Source organism: Mustela putorius, unplaced genomic scaffold (genome assembly GCF_011764305.1).
Source record: "Mustela putorius furo isolate JIRA1106 unplaced genomic scaffold, ASM1176430v1.1 tig00003845_pilon_pilon_pilon, whole genome shotgun sequence".
NCBI classification, from domain to species: Eukaryota; Metazoa; Chordata; class Mammalia; order Carnivora; family Mustelidae; genus Mustela; species Mustela putorius.
This window is the reverse complement of record NW_025421998.1, coordinates 93,318,057-93,341,279: the sequence shown is the minus strand read 5'-3', so window position 1 is coordinate 93,341,279 and position 23,223 is coordinate 93,318,057. Positions and strand designations below refer to the sequence as shown.

Sequence of the window (23,223 nt, the reverse complement as noted above, 5' to 3'; positions counted from 1 at the left end):
TCTGCACGGGTGTGCTTAGAAGCCAGCACTGAGTCGGCTCTCGCTCCTCCCCGACTGCTGATCTCGATGGTGTTTTCCCACCTCCGCCCGCTCCTCTGCCTGCTGCGCCTGAGTAAACTGCCTTCCGGACCCTTTGAGGCCGCCGGACCCTCTGAGCCAGAGGACGTCCCCAAAGCTAGTCTTTTGTACTCTCCTCTCCTGCAAGAGGCTCCCAACGGTCTCTATAAGGTCTTGTCTTACTCTTTCTCTGCAAACTTGATAACGGACCGGCAGCCCATCGGTGGTTCCCAAATATTCCTACGTGGGCCGGTGGCATCGCATTCACCTGAGGAGCCCGACCTCAGAGCCTCTGCAGTCCGAAGTAGGGCCGAGGAATCTGCATTTAAGCGTGGCCTCCGGTTTACGCCGCGCTCTGATCCTGAGCCACGCCCTGGATTCTCGGCTTTCTCTCTAAATAGTGCTTTCTAGTAAATCCTGGATGGACTCTGAGCTTCTCTGGGCACCCACCCCACGTCACTCCCGCAAATTCTTAGGGTCTTTACTGCTGTGTGGGTTACAGCTTCCCTAAAAAGTTCCGGGTTTGATTAAATTATAAAGTTAGCCTGCCAGCCTCACACCTTGGGGATTTCAATTTGAGATGGATCATATGCTCCTTCAGCTAAACACTGAAGAGGTCACACTCAGGCAAGAAAAATAGGGTACTTACAGAGTTTAGGGAGTTGAGTGCCTTGACTATAAATGACACCTGTCCCTCTGTGCCAAGATGTGGGTCTCCAGGTGCCCTGTAACGGGACAGTCTCTCTCCGTGGAGTTAGGCTCAGGTAAAGCTTACGGATTACACTCCCTGTGGCCTTCTGAACAGCCTATTAATTAACCCTCTGGCCCTTTAGGACTCTCTCCTGTTGTCCACTTGGTATATAAATTGGAGGAGAATCCACTTTCCTCTAGATAAAAGTTGACTTTCTAGTTGATACACTGGCGTGGCTTTCTTTGAGCTGCCATTCTTCACTTACCCTTTCTAGTGACATAAACGAGCCACTAAATAGGAAGTTCATGATTTGGGAAGACAGGGCTTTCCATCATCCTTCCTTGGCAGCTCACTCCCCAGGCTACACAACTTCCCTGGTCCCAGCAAAGAATGAATTTATGATGTCAAGGCCAAGGGGGAGGGGAGGCACAGCTTAAACAAACAAACAAAAAAAGGGCCAAAATATCTAAAGTTCAAACTTCAGTAAATAGTTCTATGAATTTGGACAAGTCACTCTACTTCTCTGAGTATCAGGACCCCATCTGAGTGGGAGTCATTTAAGAGAGTACCTGGCCCACAACACATATTCAGGAAATGTTTATGCTTTGTTATGTCTTCCCTTCCTAAGTAGCAAAACCTGGATTCTGGTGAATTAAAATCCATTCTCACCCTCACTTTCTTGCTGAATTACAAAAAAAAACTTTTACACTTAAATATTGCACTTAAAGCAATATTGTTTTATAGACCACTTGTGGGGTCCTTGGCTTTAATGTCTTACATTACAAATTCTGGGTCTTTTTACTATAGAAAGTTTAGGGTCCAATCAGTAAACTATTTTGACTGTGTAGCAGGGATGCATGTTTGTTCTGCAGACATGCTTTAAGAACTCCCAGGGCAAATATCCTTTACTGCTTTAGGCAGGCTACATGACGGCAGCTAGGGGTTGGGAGGCTTCTTTTGGGGTCTCAGATGAGCGCCCCATTTTTATTTAAATACTTGGGTTTGTTGTCTTTTTTTTTTTTTTTTTTTTTTTTTACGATTTTATTTATTTATTTGTCAGAGAGATTGAGAGAGAGAGAGAGCACACAGGCAGGCAGAGTGGCAGCAGAGGCAGAGGGAGAAGCAGGCTCCCCGCCGAGCAAGGAGCCCGATGCGGGACTTGATCCCAGGATGCTGGATCATGACCTGAGCTCAAGGCAACCGCTTAACCAACTGAGCCACCCAGGCGCCCCACGATGAGCGCCCATTTGAAAGGATGCATTTCAGAAGGTGAGAGGAAGCATGCCAAGCCCTGACACTGAGCTCTCACCGGCTACATGATGAATCAAATTCCCAGTCAAGTGTTAACAAACTGACAAAAGCTAACAAAAGACAGACTCTAAATGACCTAACAGAGAGCACCTAACCCCAAATCAAGAACCTACTCCACAGGGCTGCCAGGGTGGCTCAGTCAGTTAAGCATCTCCCTTCAGCTTAGGTCATGATCCCAGGGTGCTGGGATCAAGCCCCACATCAGGCTCCCTGTTCAGCCAAGGAAGTAGCCATAGCATTTTCTCCTTAAGAAGATGACTTTATGAATCAAGTTTTGCCTTTTTAATGTGCTTAATTTAAAAATAAGCAAAGTACCCATATTAAAGCATATCTGTTACCCATTTTTCTTCTGTTCTATAGAGCCTGTGTTCATTTTCTGTTGCTGTAAAATTTCCTGAGGAACTGAGGCCCTCGGTCCAACAGTCCATGAGGGACTGAATTGTGCCAACCACCCTGTGAATGAGCTTGGCATCAGACCCACCCCTGTGGAGCCTTAAAATACCCACAGCTCGAGCAAAACCCTGAGCTGGGGCCCGGGAAGCAGCACCCAGATTTCGGACTTGAAGACACTGTGAGGTACTAAGTTTTGTTGTTCTCAAGCCACTAAGTTTTGCGTAGTTTGTAGGCACTGATAGATAACTAATATGTGTCACAGTGGTGTGAGTAAACCGATTGGCTTTTAGTCAAAGCTCAGTAGTGCTGGTGTGGACTCAGGGCAGTGCCCGCTCTGTGCCTGTGCCCCCCTCACCTCACAGCGTATGTGCACTTGATACAATTGCCCTGTGTCTGCCCGGAGTGTCCATGAAGGAGCTAAATGGTGCCACTGCCCCCTCCCAACTACCTTGAGCCACCCTAACTCTTTGAAAAAAACCACCCCAAATGAACCTCTGACTAAACCTTAGTTGCTTCCTAAAAGACAGAAAGGAATTCTTGAGAAGAAAAGAATGGAAGAATCTAGTCCTGTGGTCAGAGCAGAACTTCCAGAGAGCAGAAAGCTTGATTTTCACTCACTACTTAGAGCAGTGGTCTCCAAAGCAAGCAAGAGAGTCCACTGGGATGTAGGAGAAAATGCTATTTCTTTTTTTTTTTTTTTTTAAGATTTTATTTATTTATTTGACAGATAAGCAAGGGGGTGTGAGAGGGAGAAGCAGGCCTCCCGCTGAGCAGAGAGCCCGATGCAGGGCTCTATTCCAGGATCCCAGGGTCTTAATGTCTGAGCCACCCAGGTGCCCCGAAAATGCTATTTCTTATTAAAAAAAAAAAAAAAGAAGAAGAAGAAAGGAAAAGAAACAAGCAAACTAGGGACGCCTAGGTGGCTCAGTTGGTTAAGCATCTGCCTTTGGCTTAGGTCATGATCTCAGGGTCCTAGGATCAAGCCCCACTTCCTGCTTCAGGCTCCTTGTGAGCGGGAAGTCAGCTTCTTTCTCTCTCCCTCTTCCCTTCCCCTCTGCTCACACTCTCTCTCTCTCAAAATAAATAAATAAAATCTGAAAGGAAGGAAGGAACGAAATGAAAGAAAGGAAGAGAGAAACTAAGCTTTACTAGTACCTACTCCACCAGCTGACCCTGGTACCCTCTGAGTCCGTGCAGGCCGCCCAGTGCCCGTGAGTGGGCCCCGTGCAGAAAGGTGGGCAGTGGCCGCTTTAATCCTTTGCTGGGGTGTCGCTGGGGCGCTACTGCAGATTCAGGCCCTGTTTAACGGGAAATACTGATTTTATTATCTCTAGGTTAATATTAGCCAAAACTGACTCCAGACAAATGGAAAAGGGGCTGAACATGACTCAGAGAAACTGTAGTCTGAATGCTAACATGTGAGCACAGGGGAACTTGAAGAAAATGGCAGAGCCCATTCTGCTCTTGTCCCTGGTATACCTTGTAAAAAAATTGCTCAGGAGATCATCAAAAAATATTTAAAATTATCAAGAAGATAATTCTGAAGTACAGCAAAATTTGCCCAAAGTATATACTGTGCCTCCAGAGATTTCTAGTGGTGGTAGGACCTGTATAAAACCCATAAATAAGTGATACATGTGCACATACACATGTAAATACATATATCTCACCAGTAGGGTACATAATCAGAAACATTTGGAAGCCATGGGTCTACAGGATTCCGTGACACTTTCCTACCTAAATCTCAGAGTCACGGAACACCCAGCAGGCCCCACCTGATCCGGAAGCAGACAGGGTTAAAAAGAGAAGAGACAGAAACAAGAAAACAAAATAACTCAGTTTATTTGTCCTCCTCCACAGAACATTATTATCCCCAACACCAGGCCCAGCATCCATGACTGAATGGCTAGGAGGCTTCCCTCCCTTTACTTCCCCTAAGTAACCCAAAGCTTTTAAAACAGATGCCTGAAACCAAGTCAGGGTAAAAAATGTGGTATGCCTTCCATGCATCCCAATTTTAGAATATTCAGGCTGCCATGGGAGGCTGTCGGAAGTGGCCTTTAGTCCTGAGACGAAGGCCCACTGCATGCCCACTGCATGCCCACTGCTGCGGTCAGCGGGGGAACGCTGGTCCTTTCAGAAGGAAGGGCTTTGCTGCCTCCAGGATGTCCAGTTTGGGGTCCAGTGAGCGGCCAAGGCCCTCCAACACCATGATGGCAAATACAATGGAGGCAAAGTTGCTCTCAAGCTTTACCTGAAACAGAAAAAGACTGGTTCTTTCTAAAGCCCTCTGATCTAGAGATGGTATCCTGGGTGACCATGTGATTGTCCACTCTGGGCCTGCTGGGACTTCTACCATCTACCTGTCACTCTTTCCCCTACCTCATCGTTCTCCCCACCATCTCATCTACTCAACCAACCTCCCATGTACGAGAAATGTTAAGGGAAAATCTGGGGGATGCAGCATGTCCTTCTCTAAGGGTGGGTGTGTGTACGTTTGAAGGACTTAAAAATAATACAATGAATATCTCATAGCTAAACCAGAAACTATAAATCTACATGAGGGTCATTCTTCAAGATCTGCAGTAGCCTTTTGAGACCACGCACAAATGGCTTTGCTCAAACATAGAAGAGCTTCTCCCCCTACCCTTTTTAAAAAGATTTTATTTATTTATTTATTTGAGAACAAGAGAGAGCATGAGCACAGGGGCGAGAGAGAAGCAGGCTCCCTGCTGAGCAGGGAGCCGATGCAGGGCTCCATCCCAGTACCCATGGGATCCTGACCTGAGCCAAAGGCAGACCAGGCACCCCAACTTCTTCCCCTTTGGAGCCAGGTTAATAGTAATAGCAATTTAAGTGAATTACTCAACTAATTCTCAAAAGTACTATCCTCATGGGGCACCTGGGTGGCTCAGTCATTAAGTGTCTGCCTTCGGCTCAGGTCCTGATCCCAGGGTCCTGGGACCAGGCCCCAAATCTGACTCCCTGCTCAGCAAGAGGCCTACCTCTCTCTCTCCCACACCCCCTGCTTGTGTTCATTCTCTCACTGTGTCTCTGTCAAATAAATAAATAAAATCTTTAAACAAAAAAAAGAAGTACTATCATCATCCCCATTCTATAAAAAGGAAGCTCAAGCACAGGGTGGCTAAGTGACTTGATCAAGGCCACTGTGTGAGGGGGAGAGAGCTAGGCCTGAAAAGCTGTCTGGGGAGTTAAATGGTGCTTCAACACCACTGGAAATGCTTGCTTGCTTTTTTTTTTTTTTTTTTTTTTAAGATTTTATTTATTTATTTGACAGAGAGATAGAGAGCAGAAGTAGGCAGAGCAACAGGCAAGGGGAGAGGGAGAAGCAGGCTCCCTGCAAAGCAGAGAGCCCGATGCGGGACTCGATCTCAGGACCCTGAGATCATGACCTGAGCCGAAGGCAGAGGCTTAACCTACTGAGTCACCCAGGCACCCCAAATGCTTTCATTCTTAAGCTGAGTGCTGAGTTCTTCAGTGTTTGCTGTATTCTTTCTAATCTGTGTTTCTAAGAAATATTTCATTAAAAAATTAAGTGCCACATGAATAGACATTTCTCCAAAAAAGACATACAATTGGCCAGCAAGCCTATGAAAGAGGCTGACCATCATTAATCATTAGGAAAATGCAATCAAAACCACAATGAGGGACGCCTGGGTGGCTCAGTTGGTTGGACGACTGCCTTCGGCTCAGGTCATGATCTGGAGTCCCGGGATCGAGTCCCGCATCGGGCTCCCAGCTCCATGGGGAGTCCGCTTCTCTCTCTGACCTTGTCCTCGTTCATGCTCTCTCTCACTGTCTCTCTCTCAAATAAATAAATAAAATCTTAAAAAAAAAAAAAAAAACACACACACACAAACAATGAGATGCCACCTCCCACCTGTTAGGATGACCGTCGTCAGAACGACAACAAGTGTTGGTAGGGATCTGGAAAACCAGATCCTTTGTATATTGATGGCAGGAAGGCAAAATCCTGTGTGGAAAAGCGGTACAGAGCTTCCTCAAAAATCACGAATATACTATATGGTCTTGCAGTCCCACTTCTGGGTAAACATACAAAAGAACTGAAAGCAGGTCTTCAAAGACACACGTGCACATCCGTGTTCACGGCAGCATCGTTCATAATAGATGTGGAAGAGGTGGAAGAGGTGGAAGTCGCCCAAATGTCCACGGATGGATGAACGAATGAAGAAAACACGGTATGCACACACACTATGGAATATTCTTTAGTCTTGAGAAAGAAATCCTGTGACATGCCACAATCCAGATGAACCTCGAGGGCATCATGGTGAGGGAAATGATCCAGGCACAAAAGGACAAATCCTGCACAACTCCATTTATACGAGATAACTAAAGTCACCCAAATCATGGAAACGAAGTGGAATGGCGGTTGCCAGGGGCGAAGAAGAGGGAGAAATTAATCGGGAGCTGTTCAATAGATATAGTTTCCATTTTGCAAGTTGAGCAAGTTCTGGAGATTTGCCACACAGCCATGTGCATACGGTTGACACTACTGAACTGTGCACTGGAAGTGGTTAGGGTAAATTCTGTATATGTATTTTTAACTGTAAGGAAACATTTTTAAGTTTTTAGAAAAGCTAAACGCCGAGTGAAGTACCCAGAACACAGTCCTCGTACCAGACATTCTCCGCTCTTCCATTCCGGGAACAGCAGTGTGAATGGCAAAGCTTTAGGGAGCTTCTGCCCACTGTGTCCCCCACTGTGTCCCCCACTGTGTCTCGGGAAGGCCGTGTCGGGACCTGGAGCACAGGAGGCAGGAGGACAAAGCCGTACGAATCCGGGCTGTGTGGTCAGACTGCAGCACCCGGATCTGAACCTGCCACAGGGGCTGGGTGGCCATGGGTTTGTTGGCCGGCCTCTTGGCTTAGGTGTCTGCCATGAGGAATGTGGAGGGCTTAAGAGGGATACTGACAGTATGACACAGCTAAATCAGGCACTTACGGGGTGCAGACAGGGAGCTCAGCGTACACCCCACGACGACTCTCCGACTCTGCCAGTCTTCCAGCCTGCCCTGGGGGCTGGGAGAGGCTCGTGGGGGCCGGAGCTGGGGAGTGTGAGCCTTGGCTCCCCGCTCCGCACTGCGTGCAACTGAACGCCCAGGAGTGTGTGTTCACTCCTGTTTCTCTCCAGCCCCACTCCCTAACAGTGATTAAAGCTTTTCCCAAACCCACCATGATATTAAAGTCATTTTTAAAACAGAACTTGTCAAAAGTTTCGGAAAGCATCAAGCTTTTTACCACAACCCCACCAACAAAGGCAACCCTAGAGCCGGAGACAGGTGCAGACCGTGGCTCTGCTGTGCACAGTGGGTGGGACGTGGGGAGCCACCTAACATTTCGGGGCCCATCTCTTCGTGCGGCTACTATGGCAGAGATCATACCTGCCTGGGGGCGCTGTCCTGAGATTTGAATGAGACACCAGATGAAAAGCACCCAGCGTGACCGATGCCAGGTGGGCAGGCATCCCACACGGGCTCGCTGGACCGGTTACCCCGCGAGTCCATGGCATACTTGGGGAAGCCCTAAGGCTGTGCGTTGGTTTCGTTCCAAGCACACAGCCGCTGCAGAGCAAGAGCGGAGCGGCAGGAAGAGCACAGGACTGAGACCCCCTGGTTGTGTGTCAAGTCTGGGCTCCGCCCACAAGGCTCAGGGAGCCAAACGGGCCACCCTGCCTCCATCGTGCCTCCTGTAAGATGACGGTGCCAAGCCACACACCCTTCTGACTCTCAACTGTGTGTTACAATCCTTGTCAGATAGCTGCCTTTTGATGGAAATATTCTGTACCTTGATTATATCAATGTCAGTCCCTGTTAGAATACTGTAAGATGCTACCACTGGGGGACACTGGGTAAAAGATTCACAGGAGCTCTCTGTATTATTTCTTACAACTGCATGTGAGTCCACAATTATTCCAAAATTAGAAGTTTAATTAAAAATATTTAATGTAATTTCAAAAAAAAAAAAAAAGCTGCCTTTCCCATGCAGAGTTTCATGATCAGACTACAGAACCTCGAGAAGCAATGGGAGAGGCCATCTTCAGAGGAGAACCTGCCTGCCCTCAACACCTTATACCCTCGGCTGGCAGCTTGACTCTGGAGAGTGGCCCAAGACTGCCCCTGTCACAAGGAGACAGAGCCCAAGGTGAAGGCGGAGGTGAAGACCCATGAGATCACTTCCCTCCAAGGGACTGGGCCAGGAGGCAAAGGCCCAGACAGCCCCCCTGCGACCTCCAAACACACCAGAACAAGAGGCACCTCCTCTTGGGCTGCCCCGACCCCAGCAAAAACGAAGCATGACTTACATCAAGACTAAGGATCAGTGATGTGAACTGAGGAGGGAAGAGGTATGGAAAGCCTGAATTGGTCAATTTTTGCATTTGTAAAAACCTATTCCTCCAGTGAGGGATCACGAGTACTGAGACTGCTAGACTGACAGGCACCCCGACCAACTGTGGTCATGCCGTGACCATGTCAAGAAATGGAAACAACACCCTTCACACACACGGACTAGCACAGAACATGTTTGCACAACTGAGGTGTCCTGTAGGAGAGGTCCCTCTCAGCACCCTGCGGCCCCCCTCCCGCCTCCCCAGACCCCTCCCCACCAACCCAACCAGAGCACAGGAGCTCGACTCCACCAGGGGCCTCACCTTGTGAGTCATCAGTAACTTAAAGACATTGGACAGAAGGCTGGAAACTTGAAGCTGGAAAACAAAATAAAACTGACTGCAGAGGCCCGTCCACTGCTCCTCTCCCTTCCAGCCCCAGCCCTCCCCATCCCCCGCCCACACCCGCTCACACCCACACTCACAACCACCCCCCCCACACACACCCAACTGTCAGACAAATTCAAGAAAGGACTGCACACGCACCATCGCACTAGTGAGTTCAAAGACCCCTGGCGGAGTGGAGCCTCGAGGCCCTGCTACCCCATCACTCCCATCACCCCAGCACACACAGAAATCCCATCCAAATCCACAAGATGGGAAGGGCCGGGGTGCAGCCGCCACTCCTCACCACCGGGGGCCCACTCCTTGCTCGGACTCGCTCCTGCTAGTGTAGACCGTGCACTCAGTGAGAAAAAAGTCAAGTTTGCTAGAACTATAGCTAAAACACACAGTGGGCTTCTGTTCACATGTAAAGAAAGAACAGCAAGGTTAGGTATGTCCTTTGGCTGCTCAGGGGCCTTCGTCCTCCCTCCCTCCCTGCTCAGCTGAGCCCCTGCTCCCGGGTGAAGCAGCAGAATGGCTACACCGGGGACAGGGAGGGGTTACGGCACTATAAATGTCACCGCGCCAGCAGCCACCAGGTCAAGGAGCCACTCTTGAGAGCCCGGGATGCCAGGGACCTGCTCACACCCAAAAGACGCAGGCAGAGGACAGGTTTGCTCTTCATCTGCCTTAAAACTCAACACTGCCTGAGACCTCTCCCATAAAGAGGAGACCTTCGACCTTTGCTCCATCCAAGAGCCGGGGTGGTAAACACCCCCACGCCTCTGCCCCTCGAGCGGCCTGCTCACCTTTTCCAGGGTGATGGTGTTCTTCCTGGCCTGGGTCACCAGTGTGGCCATCTCAGCCTTGAACGCCTCCACGTCCCTGCACTCGCTGGCCCGGGCGTGATGCAGGATGAGCTCGGCCACTCTCTGGCCCTACAAGACGTGAAGGCAAGGAACTTGGTAGAGTCAAGAGAGGTCCTAACACTAGACACTCTGCCCAGACTTCCTCCTACCCTAGTTGCTTCCACCCAAGGTTTCAACCATCCTGCTGCTGACCACCCATCCATTTTTAATCTCACCCCATCCAGAATACATGGTAACCGACAGAGACTTTGAAATTGGTGGGAGCCCCCGCCATGCTGTTACAGCCATCTCCTTCACCATCATCTCCTCCGCCTTCACCAGCCATGCAGGGCATGGCGGCGAAGCCAGGGTCCTGCCGCTCATGCTCCAAGAGGCCCTGCTGACCAACCAGCCTATCCCCAGAGTCTCTGGGACCTACCTCTGGACTGGACCGGCTACACTCGCCTTGTGGGCGCTCTTCTTGGCCGAGGAGAATTCCCTACTCACCCCTGACCCAGCCTCTGTGCTCCAGCCTTCCTCCTCCTCCTCCACACTGGGCACCCTCAGACCAGAGCCTCCCAGTCTCCCTGAACACCCTAGTAGTCACTCCCAGAGCCTTCCACCTCCCACAGTGCAGCCCTGGGAGCCGAGCTCTTTCTCTCTGGCTATAATTTTCCTTCATCCCAATCTGTGCAGGGGAATGTCCCCCCCCCCCACACCCTGCCACTGGACCTCAGTGTTTAACCTTGACTCGGGGGACACTTTCAACTGTCTCAGACTCAAGCCTTTGAACTGTCCCCTCAGAAGGCTCCCAAATAAGCAGCGGCTCCCCTGAATTCTGCCTTTAAAAAAACAAAAACAATTCTCTCTTTGCCAGGGTCTTTCTTGCTGGAAAATTCCACACCAGTTGGTTGGAGAGTTTCTTCATGGTCACTCTTGACATCATACTTTAAGTTGACTCATTAGAGGTTGTGCCGAATCCCTTTCTGCAAATAATAATTCTCAACCACCGAAGCCCCTAGCAGCCACGGGGTCGGGAGTCAAAAACCAATCCAGATTCCAAGGGACCTTCCCACACTTGGAGCGGAAGTCCTCTGTACTGCTGCTTCTCACCAGCCTGATGGTTACTCAGACAAGAGGCCAGTGTTCCCAATGACCACCCACAGGTCTACTGGTGAGGGAAGAGAAACTACTGGTACAAAACAGCATTCGGGCTGGAGTCATTTCCTCCCCTCATCCCAAACCCTGAGCCGCTTGGAACAGGTGTCCCCCAGGGGCATCGGCACATTCTGACTAAAGACCCCTTAGATGGCTTCATTTCCTCTCTCCTTCTCCCTCCCAGGCCTGCCCCTCTCGCTCCGTCCCACCTACGTTCAGCAGGAGCACCTGTGGCAAACACAGGCATTTGCAAGATTGACAAGGGCAGAGTCGTCCTGCAATGAAAGATCGTCCCCAGCTCCCGCAGGCCCGCTGGGGCTCACCTGCCCCATCGCCACAGCCATGAAAACGGCCCGGAAGTTGCTCAGGTCCGCAGCCTGCAGCTCCGCCACGATGCCGGCATCCAGCAGCACCAGGCGCAGCGGGCAGCGGGCGGGGGTCATGGCCACCACCAGCGTGTTGCAGACATCCATCTGCTGTAGCGGTGCCTCTCGACTCTTGGAAAGACCGTCAGCGCCCTGGACCAGGATGTTCCCCGGGTGGAGGTCTGCATGGACAAAGTTGTCCACAAATATCTGGAAGGAGATCGGCGCTATTCAAGGCAGAGGCAACCCTCACCGCCCCAGCGGCACCAGACCATATGCAGAAAAGCTTCCAAGGTGACAGTAAGTGCCCAGGGATTGAGTACGATGGCGGAGTACACAAAGCCTCACTGCTTATGTCATGCATTCAGAAGTTGTCCTGGGACAGGCCAGGTTCACATTTTTTAAAGCTTTTTTTTTCTTTTTAAGATTTTATTTGTTCATTTGGCAGACAGAGATCACAAGCAGGCAGAGAAGCAGGCGGGGGCGGTGCAGGGGAGCAGGCTCCCTGCTGAGCAGAGACCCCCCCCCCAGATGTGGGGCTCGATCCCAGAACCCTGAGATCATGACCTGAGCCGAAGGCAGAGGCCCCAAACCATTGAGCCACCCAGGTGCCCCCAGGTTGACATTTTTAAGAAAAAAATAATTTCGGGGTAAGCGTCTGCCTTTGGCTCAGGTCATGATCCCAAAGTCCTGGGATTGACCCCTGCATCAGGCTCTGCTCAGCTGGGAGCCTGCCTCTCCCTCTCCCTCTGTGATCTCTCTCACTTTCACTGTCTCTCAAACAAATAAAATTTTTAAAAATAATAAGAAAAATAAAAAGATTATAAGGGAACATGAAAAAACAAAGACTGAACTGCATTTTAAAGGACTTACTTATTTTAAGATTGATTCATTGGTTTTAAAAACAGAGAGAGAGAGAGCACGCACGTGAGCAGGGGGAGAGGCAGTGGGAGATGGAGAGGGACAAGCACACTCTGCCCTGAGCACAGAGCCCGATGTGGGGCTTCATATCACAACCCTGAAATCACAACCTGAACTAAAGGACTTAGTTTTATTCTGTGATTTTAGCAGTAATAGTCTAATTCAGAATAATTATCTACCCATTGCTTAAAGATTTCCCCCCAATTCTAAGTTCTTAAAATGCATGGAACTACCTTTTTATTTTTATTTTATTTTATTTTTAAAGATTGACTGATTTGACAGAATGAGAGCACAAGCAGAAGGAGCAATAAGGAAAGGGAGAGAAGCAGGCTCCCTGCTGAACGGGGACTGGGGTGGGAGGCTCAATCCCAGGACCCCAGCATCATGACCTGAGCTGAAGGGAGACTCTTAACCAACTGTGCCACTCAGGTGCCCCACAGAACTACCTTTTTATTTTTTTTTTAAGATTTTATTTGTTTATTTGACAGAGAGAGCTCACAAGTAGGCAGAGGCAGGCAGAGAAAGAGAAGGAAGCAGGCTCCTTGCTGAGGACCCTGAGATCATGACCACAGAAGGCAGAGGCTTAACCCACGGAGCCACCCAGGCGCCCCAGAACTACATTTTTAAAAAACATTTCCTAAATCAGACTTGCCCTCCATGACCTCCCTCTGCCCATCATAGAGAAGCCGGACTGTGACACCAACAGCCATCCCGGCACACAGAATCGGGTGTGCAGGGGGAAGTGGCTTTGAACCTCCTAAGCAGGAAAGAAAGCTCCAGGGACTATGATGGACAGAAGTCAGGTGTGACTTTGTGGGACAGGAATGTGCGTCCTGTGAAAGGTCATCTCCGCGGTCAGAAGCCACCAGCAAGCCTTCCTAAGGGGAAGGACAGTCCAGGGGAGGGTGCAGAGAGCTGCCGCTACAGAGGCTCTCTGGGGACATCTCCTGCCACAGCCCCGGGCCCCAGAGACACCCTCCTGGTCCTGGGTTCTGGCTCTGAAGGAGGTGAGACAAGTGCTACTCTGGTGAAATCCTGAGAACTAGAGAAGCCAGGGCCGGCACACCTGCCGGCTGGAGGTACAAAACACTGGCTGACCCCAGGGCCGAACCGCCCGGCACGTGGCTATCAGTTCGGCCCCCCGGCTTTCGCCCCTGGCCTCGATCCTGCCATCTGCAGCCTGTCATGATCTCCTGTCTCCTGGGTGCTGCTTGGTGCTGCTTCTCCCGCAGCGGCTCCCACTGCTGCTTCCCCTCTGACCCAAGGTGCCCCTCGGAGTCCTGGGTCCTGGTTCCCCACTGAACTCCCACCACAAAGGGTTACGGTAAAACAGCACACGCCGACCGAGGGGACACCCAGCTCTCCCGGCACGGTCCTCAGTCGGGGGTGGCTGACTTTCCACTCGAGGCTAGAGGTATTGGCTGGGCCCGCTCTGCTCTTGCGCTCACCTCTGCCCCACTGTGGCCACCGGCCTCTGCCCCCACCGTGCCACGTCAGTCACATCGGTCCTTTCCTCCCACTCCAGCCACACACCTGTTCCTTCTTACCCAGCTCCTGCGCCCTCCAGACCGGGACGCTCATCCTCTTTGCTGCCTACAACGAGCCATCCAGCCCCCGGCCGCTGTCATTCACGCCGGCCAAACCCCGCGGCCAGGACGGGCCCCTCCTGAATGACCCTGTGGTCCCTGTGTATCCTGTACTGATCTGTGGCCAGTCTTCTCAGGGAATGGTAGTTCCAGGAACATTGTAATCAGGTCCGTTTCGCTCACTGCCGTCTACCTAGCACTTAATTCGGGGCAGGACACAGAGCGGGGTCTCAGCTGCTGGACGAATGAACGAAATACCACTGCGCATGCGGCGTCTCCGGCTGTTTGTCCAAAGCACCGGCAACCTGGGCAGGGCCTGGGTCTGCTGCCCCCGCCCCGCTCCGCAGCACCTGGCATGGTGACCGGTGCACGCCCCCGACGCCGCGCTTAACAGAAAGGCATAGAATGAAGGGGCGTTCTGGTAGGCTCCACTATCTCTAGAGCAGACTCTCAACGTGGTGGCTTGCTGCTTTGCTCACCGCCCCCCCTAATCCTGACAGCCGACCAGGACCAGCGTCTCTGCCACCTCCCCACACGCAGTTCGACCCCATGCAGGGCCGGAGCGCTCCCTCCCAGCCCACGCGCTCACCATCTTCAGCAGCATGTTGATCCCCAGCCGGGCGATCTTCTTCTTCAAGTCAGTGGGGATCCCCGCCTGCTGGTAGCTGGACACAGGCACGCTCTCCTTTAAGGAACGTCAGGGGAGAGAGAGCTGGACCCCAGACGGCACACCCCCTGCCCTGCTCCCCACCCCCACATGACCCATCGCGCTGCCTTCCCATCCTTACTCTGCCCAAAGAGTTTTCCCTTCCTCCCGATCGCTCTGAGTCTGTCGTCTGCAAGTTAATCTGAACCTGCCCGCTTTCCCCTTAGGTAATATTTCTCAAAAAAAAAAAAAAACAAAACAAAAACGATTCCCCTTGGTTTATTCTGTAGGAAACCCTTCACTCTGCTGCCCACAGGCGTGAGATGTAATGTCACAGAGAAGACAAGGAGCGGGGCTCCGGAGAGCTAGTTTCTGATCAGCAATGAGCCAACAAGGCCATGAGTGAGCTCTGTGACCTCGAGCGAGAAAATGGAGAGAAAGGGGAGAAAGAGAAGGAAGGACACAGTAAACAACCATTTCATGTAGGTGAGTTATTTATCCGCTGAGACAAGTGCCCGTTGAGATCCACCTTGTTATTCCGCAGTGGCAAAGAGAAGAACTAAAGCCCAGAGAGTTTAAGGAACTTCCTCAAGGTCACATAGCCAGTAACATTGGGCCTTTCGTGTCACCCTGGATCAAACGTTAGCAGTTTTACAAAGGAGGCCAGTCTAGGCAACAGCTAAGGCCACTGCTGAGCACTTCCCCTGTGCAAACTCTGAAGGCGTTTTGCATTCAATGTGTCACTGACTCCTGGGACAAGCCTGAGCGGCAGGGACAGGCGCCCACTGTTACACAGGAGGAAACTGACATCACCAGCAAATAAAATGGAAAGGTTTTCAAGTCCAGAAAAGTCTGAGACCACGTCCAGATTCCCAGCCACCTCCCTACACAGCCTCCCCACCCCGTGCTACATCCAAACTCCCCTCAGCTTTACGGACAGTAATCCGTGCTCTCTTGGCTTTTGTCTTTTCAGACGGAAACCTCCAGGGGAAGCGGAGATGGACCAGCCCTGAGTGGAAGGCACAGCCCCAGGAAGCCAGCTCTCACTTACTTCGTAAGTCTCCACCAAGACATCCCTGGTGACAAAGGGACGCAGGGGGGTGGGGAATTTGACAGAATTCACATTCAGGAAGTTGCACTGGAAGTGTTCTAGATTCCGAGCTTCGTAACGCAGGTCGATCTAGAGAGATGTGGAGAGGGGACGAGAGGTGATCTGGGCATGGGGCGGCAGCGTCTACACCACCATAGAGCTTAGCCAGTCCCCACATCCACCGGCCTCCCCTTCCCCACCTGAAGAATGCCCCAGGAAACCCTGGAGGAGCGCTCTGGCCTCCAGGAACTTCTGGAAGCTACAGCAGACACCCCTGTAGCACCTGGGCTCGCCTGCCTCCTGGCCCTTCCCTTTCTGCTCACCCCCCTTCACTCCAGCCCCTGGAGCCCTTCCCCCCATCCCAGAGGTTTACCCCCATGGCTCTCCACTGGCGGATGGAAAGAACTAGGTGACATGCGATTTGCAGTTGAGGGAAGGAGACTTCACCTGATGGACCATGAGCTTCTCAAATTCCTCCACGATCTCGGGCAAGCTAAGCCACTTGACTCCCGGCAAAAGCGCCAGGACGCGGCTGCCCATCTTCATCAGCAGAAGGTCCATCTGTACTTGCGCCAGCAAGCCTGGGTGCAGCACCTGCCAGGGACAGGAAGGCATCAGGAGGGAACGATCACCCAGATGGGACCAGGGCCCAGCATCGGGGAGCCAAGCCAACTTCTCATCAGAGCAGAACAGATGTGAGCCCAACACCCGGGAAGCTCCTGCCTCCTTCACCCCCGCATGCCTCTGCTGAGACACCAGGCCAACCCCTCCGGGCTGCACTTGGCTTTGCTGGAAAGAACAGGCTGGCTTTTCCTTCCAAATACCTTAAGTTTAGGTCAGCAGCTCCCAAACCTTAGTGTGCATCAGAGTCACCGTGGAGTGCCCAGATGTGGACGGCCAGGCCTCCTCCAGGACCTACTGCGTCACCAACTCTGGGGATGGGGCAAGAATCTGCATTTTGCTGAGCACACCAGGTACTGGGTCAGTACCAGGGCCTGAGTCAGAGAAGGATCTAGAGTCACAGAACCCCAGCAAAGATGCACGGAGTGGTATGGAAAGAGTCTGGTTTCACGTGCCCGTTGGTTCTACAACTCTTTCCCAGTCTGAAACTGGCCAAGGTATCAACCTCTCAGCCTCCTGTTCCGCTTTTTAAAGATTATTTATTTATTTATTTATTTGACAGAGACCACATAGGCAGAGAGGCAGGCTGGCGGGGGTAGGGGGGTGGAGGGAAGCAGGCTCTCCGCTGAGAGCCTGATGCAGGGCTCAATCCCAGGACCCTGAGACCATGACCTGACCGAAGGCAGAGGCTTTAACCCACTGAGCCACCCAGGGGCCCCTCCACTTCTTAAAACATGGAGCACCTAGGTGGTTAAGCATCTGCCTTCAGCTGAGGTCATGATCCTGGGGTCCTGGGATTGAGCTTTCTTTTTTTCTTTTTTTTTTAATTTTTTATTTTTTTATAAACATGTATTTTTATCCCCAGGGGTACAGGTCTGTGAATCGCCAGGTTTACACACTTCACAGCACTCACCAAAGCACATACCCTCCCCCCTGTCCATAACCCCACCCCCCCTTCTCCCAACCCCCCTCCCCCCAGCAACCCTCAGTTTGTTTTGTAAGATTAAGAGTCACTTATGGTTTGTCTCCCTCCCTGGATTGGGCTTTCTGATCAGTGGGGAGTCTGCTTCTTCTTCTACCTCTGCCCCTCCCACCTGCTCGTGCTCTCTCTTACACTTACTCTCTCTCTCTCAAATAAATAAAATCTAAGAACAAAACAAAACAGACCATGGAGATAATAGTCCTCACCCGCTCCCCCACATCAAGTCCTTTCCAAAGCTGAGAACAAAGCGGCGATATATAGAGATACAAGTTAAGCCAATGCCTACCTCAAAGGCAGCCACTACAGACTAAATAATGTGTCTACCATGACTGGCACCTGTCCTGGTACACAGCTGGCATCCACTCCCTTAGTATTCCACAGAGCGGAAGATATTTTGGTCCCGTATTCCCCAAACATGTCTGCTCATGGGAATCACTGGCAGCATTTATAAAGAGCCGGGCCTCAGGCCTTGGAAAGAATGATTCAGTAGGTGCAAACAGAAGGCTGTTTCCAAGGAGGTGTAAGAGAGGCATCAAGGGTACCTGCCACTGGGGTCTGCCAGAGACCTGGGACCACGCTGAATGGGACGGAAGAGGGTGGAGACAAAAAATGATGGAGCCCAGGGCACCTGGTGGCTCAGTGGGTTAAAGCCTCTACCTTCAGCTCAGGTCACGATCTCAGGGTCCTGCAATCAAGTCCCGCATCGGGCTCTCTGCTCAGTGGGGAGCCTGCTTCCCCCTCTCTCTCTGCCTGCCTCTCTGCCTACTTGTGATTTCTCTGTGTGTCAAATAAATAAAGTCTTTAAAAAAAAAAAAATGATGGAGCCCAGGCAGGGGTGACTAGAAAGGAAAAGTGACAGGAGGAAGCCACTTCTGTACAAATGAATACTGCCATCTTGGGCTCGCCCCAGCACGTCAGAGACTGTCTCTGACTTATTTATCCTCGCCCCAGAGGAGCAGGTCAGCTGAGTAGTGGTTCCTCCCCCCACAGAGGCAACAGACCCCAAACCCTCTTCACACAGCCACTCCCTCAAACCAAGAAATACAGCATGCATAGCATAGGCACACAAAAGTCAAGCTAAGAAAAATCAGCGGAAAGCAATGTGGGGTGATTTGCAAAAGGGGGTGCCTGACCCGGGACAGCTCTGTGGACACAGTAAAATCTTAGACAGAAAGAGTCTGCCGAAGCCATCCAAGCACTTACTTTCACGGCCACGGGGATGAGGTGATCTGGCTCAGGTCGGTGGGCACGCGCTAAAGACTGAGACACGACTGCATTTGATCCAACCAGGTCGGCTTCAGGGAGGAGCAGCCTTTCTAGAAAGGACTGGTCGGCAAGACTTCCTTGAAACCCCCACCCCTTCTCTGGGGGTCCAAAGAGATCTCCCAGGCTCCCGACTGCCCCAGCTTCCGAAGAAGGCTGCAGGCGGGAGGCCTTAGCAAGTCTCCGGACACTGTCATTCTCCAGGAAGGCAGGATTGGCACGTGCTTTGTACACTTGGGCCACACAGCCTGAGCCCACAGGTTCCTTCTTCTCAAAGCAGAGGACCTTGCCCCAGTCTTCCCCAAACGCCTGCCGCAGGAAGTGTTCTGTGTGAGTCCAAGGGTGGGGCGTCACCCGGACATGCAGCTTGGAGAACTGGGCACAGAAAGCCTCTGAGAAGAGATCACGCCGGGTGCTGGCCCATTGGCCCAGTTTGATGTAGGTTGGGCCTGAGGTCTCCGTGGCTTTCAGAAGCAGGTAGAGCCAGAGGCTGGAGACGCTGGGAGCCAGGTAGGTGAGGGGATAGAAGAGAAGGAGAGGGAAGAATTTCATCAACAGAGCCCCAGCCCGGAGCCAGATGCGGAGGTGCAGAAAGAGGCCTCCGAGCTGCCCCTCTTGGGAGACTCTCTCCAGTGGTCCATTTTCAGCTAGGTCACTCCAGCTGGCTCTTCGCTGGCATGCGCTCTCAGGGGCCCCCTCACCAGTGTCCCCATAGGTTGAGATAAGTTTGGGTAAAGTACCGAGCAGAAGCCAACAGAGTCTGGCATTACGAGAGCACCCAGATGATCTTAAAAGCCCGAGTTCTTTTCTGAGCTCAAAACCCCTTAGATGCGACAAGCAGACCCTGACGGAGAAGCGCCAGGGGGTCACCATCCTCTTCCAGAGATCCTTGGCCTAGGCTGCCTGCCCCCGACTTAAAGGGCACCCATCTATGTTCACGCTTTAGGCAAGGCTGACACGAGTCCAGGCTCACAGCTGAGTATCCCACTTAAAAGTGGGGTACCGGCGAGACCCCGCGCCGCTCAGACCCTGCGTGCAGACTAAGTGTGGGCAGGCTAAGCGCAGACCGGCTCTGCAGGGCGCGCCCCCTAGGCCGCGCAGCCCGGCCCCTCCGTCCCCGCTCCGCACCCCACTGCCTCTCGGTACCTCGCTTAGACTTAAGACCCGAGGCCGGCTGCGCCTTCGGGGGCTTCCAGAACTGCACCCACTGTGACAGCGGAAGGAGCCCAGCCAGACGCCCGGCCAGGCCCAGAGCGGAGACGCGACCTGCGCGAGGTGGCGGCGCGGGCGGAGCCAGAGCCTGGCGGCCGCGGGGTCACCCAAACCCGCGCGGGGGCCCGGGGGCCCGGGCACCCGCCGAGACCCAGAGCACGGAGAGGCTGGGCGGAGGTGGGGGTGGATGTGGGCGCGGAGGACCCGGGTGCCGGGAGCAGGGGGGAGGCGGAGGCAAGGGTGGTGCGGGGCAAGAAGGAAGGTACACCCGGGACAAAGGGTTGAGAGCCGCGGCGTGGGGGAGGGGGCAGGGCAAACCGCCGAAGACCCGGGCACCGGGTACCGCGGCGGGGAAGAGCCAGGGGCGGGGAGATGAGGGGTGCAGAGGTTCAAAGATGAGGGTCCGAGGATCCGGACGCCGACAGCGGGAAGGGTGTGCGGAGGGCAAGCGATCGGAATGGAGAGAGCGGGGAGAGAGGGGTGGGGAGGGTGGGGAAGAGGGGCGCGGAGGGCCGGAGTCAGGCGGCCGCACACCGGCCGCGGTGAGCCGGGGAGGGCGCTCGGCGGGCTCGGGATCCGACGCGAAGGACGCGGAGGCCGCGTCTTCCGGGCGCGCCCCGCCCGCCCGCTCGGGCTCCGCCCCTTAAAGCGGAAGCGGCGCGGACACACTCAGAGGCTAACCTGGCCCTGGGGTCCTGGATTCCATAAATAGATTTAATGCCAAATGCTAAGGCACCCTGTGTGCCCTCCCCTTCCCCGTGCCTGTCAGTAGCTTTCCTTACAAAAGGCGTGGAAACGCTGAGACGCGCAGTGAGCTGAAAGCCCCTTCTGCACACAGGCTGGGTTTTCAGCTAAGGAGAATGTGAGGAGGGGCGGGGAGAGCTTAGTTACCCCTGGACCGAGAGTTCCAGGCAGCACTGATTTGGGGAATGTGTTTGGACCTTGAAGAGTGGCTCCTGAAAGACCATGCTTATTCGTTTAGCCAATACTTTTTGAGCCCAATACATATTTCTTAAGCAGAATCTATTATTATCAAGGCTTCATAATATTATATATTATTGAACTAGGTATCATGCTGAGCCCAGGGCCTTGGAGACACACAGCGACACACATCCTGCCCTTACAAGCTGATGACTCATGAGGGAGACCCCACAGGGGAACGCATAATGTGCCATTTCAGTGTGGCAAGAGCATGAAAGAAGTGAAGAATTGGGAGAACCCTGAGGACAGCAGTTACTTTGGAGAGGAAGAGTGGGAGGGTATGCAGATGTGTAAAGAATAAAGCCCTGAAGAGGAAGGAGTTGAGTGTGAAGCATTGCAGGGGAGGGGTGTTGGTTTGGTTTGACCTTGAAGAACCAAAGGAAGGTCATATCGCTCTAAACAGCAAGGGAGAGAGAAACAGAGGTGATGGTGGGGGTAGTAGGGGCCATAGCCCCGTGTTAGAGGTGGTGATGGTGGTGGTGTTGCCGATGGTAGTGGTGGGGAGAGGGGAAAGGAGCTCTAGTCACCCAAGCAGGTGACTTTGAGGGATTCCTGGGGCCCCCATGTGATTGTCAGTGAGGAGAATGATGCCACCCATATTAAGGCACACGGGCAGCAAAATCACACCGTTTTATCAAATACGAACGCTAAGTCAGAATCTGTAAGGGCAGCCTTTAAAAATCACAGATGTTGGCCTGCAGTCAGGCGGCTTCTTACATGGGTTATTTTATGTAATCTGGTTCAGGATTAGTAACAGCACGATTGTATTTGGGATGATTAATGACCTAAGAGACTCAATACACAAACAGACACTGGCAAGATACAGGACAGTAGAACTTGAACCCTCCGCCTGACGCGGATAGTCAGGACCCGATCAATGACTGCCAACTTCTCTAATTTGCATCCCCCACTTCCATCTCAGGACCAACCAGAGATAGCCAAATATCTTCTCCAAACCGATCACAGAGGATGCCCAGGCCTCCAGCTGCCTGGAGCCAACAACCTCCAAGCAGGGCACACCTGAAGTCTTTTATTTTCCTCCATAAATCTAGCATTTGAGTCTCCACCGGTATTTGAGTCTCTGCCACGTGCAAGTGATGGTGGCTGACTTCCTTGCTATAGAAATCTCTGAATAAATAGCCTCTTTTTATTCTCATTTGGGTGGTCACCGTTTTTCTTCCATAGACATTTTCTTCGCAGCTAACCCTATAAATAGTTTCCAGTTCTTGGAGAGGTTCCCGCTCTTGCTGTTAACCCTGGTACCACTAGGTGGCACCATTCTCTCGTGCAGCGCACCGACGCGCCCTCCGCGTCCCCAGACCCGGCGGAGAAGACTCGGGTGGGCGCGCAAAGCCCCTCCTGGCTGTGCTTATCTTTTCACAGGATCCAAGTGCCTATGATTTTAGCATTTCCCACGTAATATTGTTACAGAGCAGATGCGATGCCGGGCAAGTACTTGTTCAAGACTCCCGGGGAAGGGGATAGAGATGGGCAACGGTGGCTCAGCAATCTGCGCTTGTCAGCCTCAGCACGATTCACATTTGGGGCAGGATAATTCTTTGTTGGGGGCTGGGGGGGGGTGGCGAAGGGAAGCGAAACTGAACTGTTCATTGTAGGATGTTTAGCAGCATCTCTGGCCTCTACCTCCTTGATGCCAGACACAGCCCCTCCCCCTTTTTCAGACTATGACTTTATTTTTTTTAATATTTTATTTATTTATTTGGCATAGACAGATATCAAGTAGGCAGAGAGGCAGGCAGAGAGAGAGGGAAGCAGGCTCCCCGCTGAGCAGAGAGCTCAATGTGGGGCTTGATCCCAGGACCCTGAGATCATGACCTGAGCTGAAGGCAGAGGCTCAACCCACTGAGCCACCCAGGCGCCCCAAGATTATGACTTTAAAATGTCTTCCAATTTCGCCAGGTGTCTCCTGGGGAGCAAAGTTTCCCCTAGCTGAGAACCACCTGGCTTAGCTCCCATGGAGGGCAGTTCTCCGTTGAGACCCTTTCAACAATTCCCCCCTCAAACACACACACACTCGTTTTCTTCAAAACAGTATCAGGGAAGGGAAGCCCCTGAGCTCAATGGCTCCAGAGCCCAAACCCTGGCCCCAGGATCCCTGTGGGGGAAGATGAGACACGCCCCCCCCAACCCCGCCAAGGCAAGGGGATTGTCAGGCAAATAAAAAGTTCCAGGACTGATTCTACCTCTCCACCTTCCCCCACTCCCCCCACCCTTACCCCCACCCCACCCCAGATCCTGCTTGGTACACCTAGCTTGCAATCAGCTCCCAAGAGAATGGGCCCCTGGCATGAAAATTCTGTCCCTGGGCCACCCACCTCCAGCCACTC

At 52.4% G+C, this 23,223-nt stretch overlaps 1 protein-coding gene and 1 long non-coding RNA gene across 4 annotated transcripts; one reads left to right on the top strand and one right to left on the bottom strand.

Moving 5' to 3' along the window:
* Positions 1 to 9: 9 nt before the first annotated feature.
* On the top strand, positions 10 to 22,031 carry LOC106004455. Its single transcript, XR_006601427.1, has 6 exons — positions 10 to 228; positions 2,420 to 2,635; positions 11,393 to 11,873; positions 15,017 to 15,212; positions 15,700 to 15,780; positions 21,798 to 22,031. It is a non-coding gene; the product is annotated as an uncharacterized LOC106004455 (long non-coding RNA).
* ADCK2 (aarF domain containing kinase 2) lies at positions 4,277 to 20,502 on the bottom strand. Of its 3 annotated transcripts, XM_004741639.3 has the most exons (9): positions 18,623 to 20,502; positions 16,264 to 16,410; positions 15,778 to 15,906; positions 14,670 to 14,765; positions 11,532 to 11,783; positions 10,012 to 10,140; positions 9,143 to 9,196; positions 6,354 to 6,446; positions 4,573 to 4,706 (listed from the first exon to the last, which is right to left on the bottom strand). In XM_004741639.3, exons 1-8 carry the CDS (start codon positions 19,553 to 19,555, stop codon positions 6,372 to 6,374), a joined length of 1,815 nt encoding a protein of 604 aa, XP_004741696.1. In that variant the 5' UTR covers positions 19,556 to 20,502; the 3' UTR covers positions 4,573 to 4,706; positions 6,354 to 6,371. The 3 variants fall into 3 exon arrangements, with proteins under 3 accessions (XP_004741695.1, XP_004741696.1, XP_004741697.1); XM_004741638.3 differs by lacking the exon at positions 6,354 to 6,446 and having other exon boundaries at positions 4,277 to 4,706; XM_004741640.3 differs by lacking the exon at positions 4,573 to 4,706 and having other exon boundaries at positions 6,390 to 7,038.
* Positions 22,032 to 23,223: the final 1,192 nt, after the last annotated feature.

What these genes read in the sequence shown, in the direction of transcription:
- ADCK2 (XM_004741638.3), bottom strand. Translation starts at nt 19,555, where the DNA reads ATGGTGACCCCCTGGCGCTTCTCCGTCAGGGTCTGCTTGTCGCATCTA. An exon ending in TGGCTGTGGCGATGGGGCAG is followed by an intron (nt 10,141 to 11,531) that starts GTGAGCCCCAGC and finishes CACGTCTTGTAG; the next exon opens with GGCCAGAGAGTGGCCGAGCT. An exon ending in ACACCATCACCCTGGAAAAG is followed by an intron (nt 9,197 to 10,011) that starts GTGAGCAGGCCG and finishes TTTGTTTTCCAG; the next exon opens with CTTCAAGTTTCCAGCCTTCT.